Genomic DNA, 9,920 nt, shown 5'->3' with positions numbered 1-9,920 from the left:
AAAAAAATACATGCAAACTGTTACATCATTTTTCAGCCAATTGTTCTACTAGTTTATAAAAGGGTTTGTTTTCAATAGATGGATGGATGGATGGATGGATGGATGGATGGATGGATGGATGGATGGATGGATGGATGGATGGGTGGGTGGGTGGGTGGATTGATAGATGGATGAACATAAAGTCAGCACGACAGACAAACAAAGCACTTTACATATCAATACATCCTAATACATGTAATCCAAATACAAACAACTAGTAAGATCGCCTTAAATAACTAACCTTGTTTGTTATTAGTGTAGATCTAGTAGATTGTTGCACAGTCATAATATTCCACTGATAAAACTTACATGTGATAGAAGATTTCGTCGTTTATATACGAGTCAAACAAAAAACGTTTTACTGGCGTCGATAAGCGCCCTTTCGACGTTGGTGCGTTTGACGAACGTTTGTCGCAACGTTTTTATTCGTCTAGAATAGTGACATGAACAGGAAGTATCACTATTACCTGCACACCGTACAGGTGCGATAAACAAAAAATAAATAAACAGGTGTCAGGTTTATTCAGAATGCTGGAATAACACTAACCCGGGTATTTCACTAATTGTGTTTGATTTCACTTCAGACTTAGCCATATTTTATTATTAATATTTTTCCATGCGAGCAATTTATTATTTGGTTTCATTTGTTACTTGAATTGCAAGTCGGTTGTGTCTGTTTGCATTCTTGTCCCCTTAATAGCGATGCCACCTGATTTGTTTCAGGCTTTTGTATAACCTTGATCAGCGTTTTCTTTAAAGGTATATCTCTGCTAATCACAAAATAGAAAATAAGGACCAAGATAGCACATACACAATCGACATTATTCGACTTGTACATCCACTGTTACCGTCTACATATAGCATCATTGATAAATTTAGAATGGTCTGATGTATCAGTCAAGCTTATTGGTTATGAGTGATGATCCTGTTCTTTGTGTATACATTTTTAAACACTAGAAGAGACTGGTCAGTTCTGTCACAATTATATTTATTTTGTTTGGAGTTTATATCAAGGTGAAAATTTTCATGTACAAGTTAACAAACTTTTAATTACAGTCGATTGGTGTATAACGGATAGCTAAGGACTTTGAGTCTCATTTCAACGTAAACATTCATTCAGTAATTAAACCTTTAAACCCCGAAAGACAAATGTCTTTCCTATTGAAACATGCTAGCGGTTTTAAAATTCCGACAAACATTTTTTTGTTTACAGCGCAAATTTCAGGGTAAACTGATTCAGCCATTACCGGATCGCTTAGGTCTTTATCGGATTACATATGTATCTTGCTATTTCTTGAAATTTTACCCAGCATTTGTAAAACATATTGCAAGATATGTACATTTCAAGAAAAAGTACTTCATTTCTGCTTTTTATCAGACCGAGTTCATGGAAATCGCTGCACAATTGATGAAGTAATGGCTGTTCAAAGCGATGCACCCTATATTCAGGTCGTTTTGAGTTGAATACCTTGTTATATATATAAAGATTTGATAGTGAAAACTATGTTTTCAGAGATATCGATTTTTCGGTATAATTTTATTATTTTTCATTCAAATTCATTCATTAAATATCATAGCTACACGCTACCCACATGTGTATTGGACAACTTCAATTGAGTTTTCATTTTGTTTGAGACAATCCCCACATTCCCGAATATGTGTCGCCAAATGTCGGTTATTCACTTAATCACGAGTCGCAGCTCTCATGCTTATTTTATGTGGTACGCATCAATTTGGTTGATGAGCATTCTTACTTTTGTAAAGGACACATTATAGTACAATATTACATCAATGAACTTAATGTTTACCAAACAAAATCTGCAAAATTCATGAAACCATAGTTACGTCTTCACTTTTCCTTTCGTCACAAAAACGGTGCGTACTTAACGTGACCTTGTTTTGCTTTCGAAAAAAGAAACAATTGTAAACATTGACACACGTCAACTAAAACATGAATCGACTGAACAATTAAAGGCATTTTGTATTCAATTCATAGAACACTATAAATCTTTACATAAATAAAAGTATTTTGCGATTATTTTTTTTTAACCTATCCGTTACTCACTAAAATCCGCTATACACCAATCTACTGTACAGCTAATTTTGATGTGTAAATATATAGGCTCCACAGGACATCAGTCTCAGCTGTGAATGACATAACTTTGGATTTAGCTCGTCCTGACCCACATTCATGGACATATTAGCTGCAAATGCAGCGTTGTAGGGAGAAGCACTTTAAGGGGGAGAAGCAGTTTTTTGTTCGTTCAATCACATCCAATAATAATCTGTTCGTTTTCAACATGAATCTTTTAGCAAAAGCTCTAAAAAGTGATTATGTGGCACTCGCTATCCATGGAATTTGTATCATGCGCTGTTAAATGTTAATTTAAATTTTCAAATGTTTGTCACTTTGACAGCTGCTTTAGCATGCTTGAAATTCCACTGGACCTTGTGAGTTGGGTCCACAATCACCACGAACAACATTTCCTGATGTCCCTTGAGATATAACCTTCATATTTGGTATGCATGTGTATATGGACAAGGCCTTTCCATACTCACAAACATTTTGACCCCTCTTACCTAGACCTTGAAGTAAGGGTCTGCGTTTAGGTTTCAAAATCTGCGTTTAGGTTTAGAAAAATGCTCATAACTTCTATGTCCCTTGAGATATAACCTTCAAATTTGGTATTCATGTGTATATGGACAAGACTTTTCCATACGCACACCAATTTTGACCCCTGTTACCTTGACCTTTAACTTAGGGTCCGCGTTTAGGTTTCAAAATCTGCGGGTTTTTTAGGTATCGAAAAATGCTCATAACTTCTATGTCCCTTGAGATATAACCTTCATATTTGGTATGCATGTGTATATGGACAAGATTTTTCCATACGCACAAACAATTTTACCCCTGTGACCTTGAACTTAGGGTCCGCTTTTAGGTTTCGAAATCTGCGTTTAGGTTTCAAAAAATGCTCATAACTTCTATGTCCATTGAGTTATAACCTTCATATTTGGTATGCATGTGTATATGGACAAGGCCTTTCAATACACACACAATTTTGACCCCTGTGACCTTGACCTTTGGGTCCGCGATAAGGTTTCAATAATCTGCGTTTAGGTATTGAAAAATGCTCATAACTTCTATCAAAGCATTTATAGGCGGCATATGTCATCCTATGGTGACAGCTCTTGTTGTTTTAAAGCTGGGAATGCAGCAGCCATGACATCGTGCATCCTCTATGCTGTTCTTGTTGGGATCATCGGTCACACTCCCTGTCAAGGATGGCAGCTCGTTATGAAAGTGCCAATGGTAAGTTTGTCGGCTTGAAATTACTCCTGTATTATATGTACATTAGAAGTTGAATATTTTGAATATATTTATTTTGTTTTTTAATCCTATTCAGTGTTTTTATGCCCTGAGGGAGGGCATATAGTGATCGGACCGTCCGTCTGGCTGTCTGTCTTTCCGTCACACTTTGCATTTAGGTTTCGCATTTAGGTTTCGAAAAATGCTCATAACTTCTTTGTCGCTTCAGATAGCAACTTGATGTTTGGCATGCATGTGTATCTCATGGAGCCGCACATTTTGAATGATGAAAGGTCAAAGGTCAAATATATGGCTTCAAAGCAGCGCAGAAGGGGGGGCATTGCTTTTCTGACAAACACATCTCTTGTTTCAGTCTATATCAAGACGAGTATTCAGTTCATTCCCAATGGAATGAAGTATTTATTTTTCCCAAATTGGACCATAAAAAGCCCATTGAAGGTTTTAAAAAAAACGTATATATTGTTTATATATATATATACAGTGCTTTCCACATGAATTTTTTCAGGCGCGCCGGGGCTGATAGGGGTGGCATCGGGAGGGGTGTTCCCTCCTGATGTTGATTTTTATGCTCCCCATATATATATATATATATATATATATGGGGAGCATATAGTTGCCAGTTTGTCCTTCCGCACTTCCCTACTTCCGTACGGTCACACTTTTGTTACAGTTTCTCATAGCACTATCAATACTTTACCGATCTCTTTCATATTTGGCATGTAGATACCTTGCATGGACCTCTACCTTTTGATGACGTTTGAGGTCACTGGGGTCAAGGTCACCAAGGCTAATACTAGATTTTTCCGTCACACTTTTGTAACAGTTTCTCATAGCACCTTCAATACTTTACCTATCTCTTTCATATTTGGCATGTAGGTACCTTGCATGGACCTCTACCTTTTGATGACGTTCGAGGTCACTGGGGTCAAGGCCACCAAGGTTTATAATAGACTTTTGTAGAAGTTTCTCATAGCACCTTCAATACTTTACTGATCTCTTTCATATTTGTCATGAAGATACCTTGCATGGACCTCTACCTTTTGATGATGTTTGAGGTCACAGGTGTCAAGGTCACCAAGGCTAATAATAGATTTTTCCGTCACACTTTTGTTACTGTTTCTCATAGCACCTTCAATACTTTACCTATCTTTTTCATATTTGGCATGTAGGTACCTTGCATGGACCTCTACCTTTTGATGACGTTTGAGGTCACTCGGGTCAAGGTCACCAAGGCTAATAATAGACTTTTGTAGCAGTTTCTCATAGCACCTTCAATACTTTACCGATCTCTTTCATATTTGGCATGTAGATACCTTTCATGGAATTCTACCTTTTGATGACGTTTGAGGTCACTGTGGTCAAGGTCAAGGTCACCAAGGCTAATATTAGACTTTTGTTACAGTTTCTCATAGCACCTTCAATACTTTACCGATCTCTTTCATATTTGGCATGTAGGTACCTTGCATGGCCCTCTACCTTTTGATGATGTTTGAGGTCACTGGGGTCAAGGTCACCAAGGCTTATAATAGACTTTTGTTACAGTTTCTCATAGCACCTTTATTACTTTACCGATCTCTTTCATGTTTGGCATGTAGATACCTTGCATGGACCTCTACCTTTTGATGAGATTTTTAGTCACTGGGGTCAAGGTTACAAAGGCTAATAATAGATTTTCTCAAGGTCACACTTTGGTTACAGTTTTTTATAGCACCTTCAATATTTGACTTTTGTTACAGTTTCTCATAGCACCTTCAATACTTTACCGATCTCTTTCATATTTGGCATGTAGGTACCTTGCATGGACCTCTACCTTTTGATTGGGTTTGAGGTCACTGGGGTCAAGGTCACTGAGGCTAATATTAGATTTTCTCAAGGTCTCACTTTTTTCCACACAATTAACCCATATATCGACAAAGCATCATTGGGGAGCATCCATCAGTTTTACTGATATCCTTGTTTTTAATTTAACCTGTCAATTGATGTTCTGTGGTATATAACTCTAAGAAAAACAGCGTCAAAAGATTTCATTTGGTGCGCAATGACTCTTCAAGAAAAAACACAAGCTATAAAGTAATTTGTAAAGACATTTTTTAACATTTTTTTTAACTTTACCGTAAAAAATAGTAAAATCCCAACTAAAACGATTCCCGAATACATCCGTATCAAACCAACTCTTACTGCAAAGACGATAAAAGTGCTCAATAATTTCTTTTACAACAAACGTTGCCATTTTTCTAAAGTATCAAATTAATTTCCGCATAAGTGAATATTTATAGATTTAATGAAATATTGCCACTGAACATGCGTAAATTGCTTGACGTGGTGTGTGCTTGTTAATACAACACTCAATACACCCATGCACTATATGCACATAACGCAACGTTGTACATGCTGCATAATTTTCGCGCCCTTTTCATTGAGACAAAAAGTTAACACAAAATAAATTATCAATTTTTATTTAAAGCAAGAATATGTTAACGTAAAGTTAATATTTACGGTCGGAAGTGGGTTTCGGATTACAAATTTAATTATGCTCATTTGAGGCTTCAAGAAAACATTAACAGTTGCGTAATGAATTTATGGATCATTTGTTAAAACGAGTTACGAGTCGAGTAAATATTTTGACATTATTATTAATGAAATGCACAACTTTCATGAGGATTACAGCCATCATAAGTTTTTTTAGTAACTGGCCAATATTTCTGTGGAAATTACATGTACATCACAAGTCGTCTACATGATTTAACTGCAGGCATTGCCTGCCTACGAGTGCTGTCGCTTATTCAAAGCGTTCGCTCTCATTGGCCAAAATGTATTTTCCAATACAGCCACACTCCGGCCTTAAGCAGGCTTAAGTTGGGTAAGCGTTAGATGAAGTTGACAGAGGATCGTAAATCAGCTTTCAAAATTTTCGGCGAAGTCGATATCGCTTTGATCTTAAGAATGGCTAGTTGCAGTAACAGCCAAAATACACTGATCGGAAAATTTCAGGCACCCCGCGGACTCTGATTTTGAAATTCAAGCCCCCGGTGAGGGACTGTTAAATGGCCTGTGGAAAGCACTGATATACAGGCCAACCCCTCTTAAGCAGCCAGTAAAGGGAAATGGCCAAATTGGCTGCTTAAGCGGGGTGGCCTCTTAAGAGGGGGTTGGGTCATAGGGAGTCTGGAGTTGATGAGTGCATGGCCAACTGTTCAATTTTTGTATAAACAAAATGGTAAATATGTGTACATGTACTAAACAATGTATAGACTTAAAATAATTTTATTTCTTCCTTTCTAAAATAAGCTATAAAACAACATTTTCATAAAAAAAAAATTCTATTCATCTTTCTAATCATCATCAATACCATCATCAGAATCAGGTCAATGAAAAAGAATCATTCTCATGATTCATTGTTTACACAATTCGCGTTGTATGGCCCCAATGCTCTTAAGATGGGAACAGGTGTGAATCAGTTATGCGTGAATAACTCCTGTGTCACTATCAATCGATAATTCAATTGATTTATTGCAGTTTTATGGCTTTGTAATACCTACTTCACGAATTGGTCCCGACAGTGATCTCCACGATATAATCGTGGCCAGTTACTAAAGAGAATGATAATAGCAACCGGGTGTTATCCTCCTTGTAATCGTGCTTTTCATGCATAATATTATAAAAACATTTTTAAGCTGCATAAAGGGTTTCATCAAAATTAATATTCAAATCATTGTAAATATAAAACAAATATAAATGTTTTGTGTAATTCCCACATGAGAATAATAATTTGTAATTCGAAACACACTCCCGATTGTTTTATGTTAACGAGATGTGTACAAATTCTAGCATAAAAAAAGTCCTCATGTATTTCCTTTGTCCTGACAAAAGTGCGCAAAAATTATGCACCAATGTACAATGTCACACCATACCCATTGGTGATTTTTTTTACCAAAATTACCGCCCATATTCTGCTGCTTCCCAATTGCAAAAAATGACGTTTTTTTCCCAAAAATCTGACCAAAATTTCCCACAAAAACATGTAGATCAGTTGATTTTGGTTAAAAGTTTCGTTGTTCTTTTGAACTTTTAATTAGCCGATAATTGTCATAAATGTGTGCTTGAAATAGTATGATTCAACAGCTACAAATAATGAATTATAAATTAAGAATCTCTTTTCCAGTAATAATAGGTGATATTCGCACATGCGGAAACAAAAAGATCAAACGGTCACATATTGCTTTGAACCCGATAACCCGATAATCCGCCGCTAATCAATTGCAATTTGCAAACTGGCTGTCAAAATGTTTATCACACATCACACTTCAGTACTACAGAGCCTCAACCACAGACTGGAAGTACGTATCAATTATTTTGCAGTTGCGTCGGTGTAATTTTGCCAATGTACATGAGAAATGGGGTTACCGCTTAAGAGGAGTGCATTATATAGTGTTTATCAACGGTCACGGCACAGACAGGCTGCCTAAACGGGGCGACCGGGGATGAGGTGTGACGGGAAGTAGGGGTTGGACTGTATATATATATATATATATATATATTGATCTCAACATTTAGTTCCCATCCAGCACAATAATTTGAACCTTAGTAAATATAATATTGAACACACTTTTATTTTCAATTTTGTAGCATTTGTTAGCAAAACAACAACAACAACACTAATTTACCATTATTTTTTAAAACACTGCAATTTTCCCAATCCAAAGGGACCTAGACCCATCCAAAAATGGTGAAAAACAAACATTTCTATTTGTAATGGTACATGATCAATTAATTTGGTTCTATACACAATAGGCAAAATAAAGTTAAGTTCATTGAAAGTGACGGAAATTTCTGGAAATTTATTGTTTATGGTTATTTAAATGTACACGTACATGTCTGGTGACTTGAAAAAAAGTTGTGAATAATTGTTAACACATTATGCTTCAATTATTGAAGAAATCAAGTTGGGTCTCGAACAATATAATACTTGTAAGTGAATGTTTAGATGTCAGTAATCACTCAACATGATTCTGTTTAGTTTTTTTTTAAGGCCCTTTTTTGCATTGCCGTTCTGAAGCACCTCTTTGCCGTTTTGAAAAGCAAAAGCCACCATGCTCCCTTACACAGGGGTTCCACTGGCCCAAAAAAAGTTGTCGCCACTTTTTCGCGGCGTGAATACTGTCGGTTATTCCACCTTATTAATAAGAACAATCATTTTAAGAAACCTTACTACATTAATGTCATTGACTATATTATCACTTTAAAAAGTATGTTATTTCATAAAAAAAACAATAAATACCTTCATAAGTCATGCCTTCATAAGTCTTAATAAGCTTTATTTGTATATAAATAACATTTTTTTCAACTTGATAAACAACACAGATAACCAAAATAATATAATAATGTTAACATCAATGTATTAAACAGTATGCTGCATAAATGTTTCGAAATTAATTATTTAAACATAAAATCACACCAATGTTCTTCATTTGAAAGGGAATCAGAAAATAAAGCATCTCACTTCAAATTGTTTAACAGTTATATTTGGTCATTTGGACATCATATACATCAGCTTCTGTTGTTAAAAAGTTTTCTGTTAGTGGTGGATGATTTCCAGGTTCAATTAAATGACTGTTGTTCACGCCTTTTTCCTGGCAGAAAGGCCCAGATAATTGCCACAATCCATTCTAGTTGCCTGAAATAACATAAAACATATTTTTACAAACTATCAACATCAAACCAACACATAAATGTCCCTATCTTTAAATTTCCGAATTTAACATATCCGAAATATAGTACATCGAGTGAATGTTTTATACTTAATTCAGAAATTGTTGTTATCTTAATCAATTTATATCCTTCCCAGAACATTACAATAATGAATCTATTATCCAGAAATTCTCACAAATACCTGTTGAAACAAGTTTTTTTTTGTTGATGTGGAGAAATTAAATGCTTTTTCCAGCCCCATGGTTTTGATTTTAACAAAGAAATAGCGGCCCTAATAATCATTATAATTATTGATCGTCGTGACAGTTTGTCCCCGTGTTACTTAACTTATTGCTCAATATCAAAAAGGAGCCGTTAATCCGATAATAACCCCATAGAACTAGACAATAGCAGTAAAAACACCGTTTGTAACACTTACAAGCTTCGGTGATTTCTAATGCACTCTGCACTGTAGGTCGCTTACATCGTCGTAAATCAATATTTACAACTGACGGACGCTGGCCGCTAATGCTCGGTTGCGTGCTTTCGACTCGCAGTACATTTTCGGATAGGATTTTACCTGTTTTTTGAAATTCGCCACTTTTAAAAAATTGGAGCCACATTAAAAAATTTAGCGCCATTTGGCGCCAATGGCGATCGACAGCGGAACCCCTGCTTACATCTTAATTGCCTCTTGTCCAAACTTCTAAGCCAAATAGTATCAGAGTATGGCTCAGTTGTGAATTAGTCATGCTTGAATAACCAAATGATAACTGTGGCTTTGTTATACTAAGGGTATTTATTGTGTCCACAATATCTAGGCCGGTTTAATCCTCGTGGACATTGTGCATATCATGCCTAATAC

General features: G+C 35.9%; 1 protein-coding gene and 1 long non-coding RNA gene across 3 annotated transcripts in view; one reads left to right on the top strand and one right to left on the bottom strand.

Moving 5' to 3' along the window:
• Positions 1–489: 489 nt before the first annotated feature.
• The window catches only part of LOC127873706 (uncharacterized), a 34,776-nt gene continuing 25,345 nt past the window's right edge, over positions 490–9,920 (top strand). For both annotated transcript variants that reach the window (XM_052417658.1, XM_052417656.1), the window contains exons 1-2: positions 490–590; positions 3,243–3,349. In XM_052417658.1, coding sequence (XP_052273618.1) covers positions 3,260–3,349 — 90 coding nt within the window. In that variant the 5' untranslated portion in view covers positions 490–590; positions 3,243–3,259. The remainder of the gene's footprint in view (positions 591–3,242; positions 3,350–9,920) is intronic.
• LOC127873740 (uncharacterized) lies at positions 8,666–9,647 on the bottom strand. Its single transcript, XR_008046359.1, has 2 exons — positions 9,495–9,647; positions 8,666–9,041 (listed from the first exon to the last, which is right to left on the bottom strand). It is a non-coding gene; the product is annotated as an uncharacterized LOC127873740 (long non-coding RNA).

The sequence above is a fragment of the Dreissena polymorpha genome, chromosome 3 (genome assembly GCF_020536995.1).
Source record: "Dreissena polymorpha isolate Duluth1 chromosome 3, UMN_Dpol_1.0, whole genome shotgun sequence".
NCBI lineage: Eukaryota > Metazoa > Mollusca > Bivalvia > Myida > Dreissenidae > Dreissena > Dreissena polymorpha.
The sequence above is the reverse complement of the archived record's forward strand: the minus strand, read 5'-3'. Positions and strand labels throughout refer to the sequence as shown.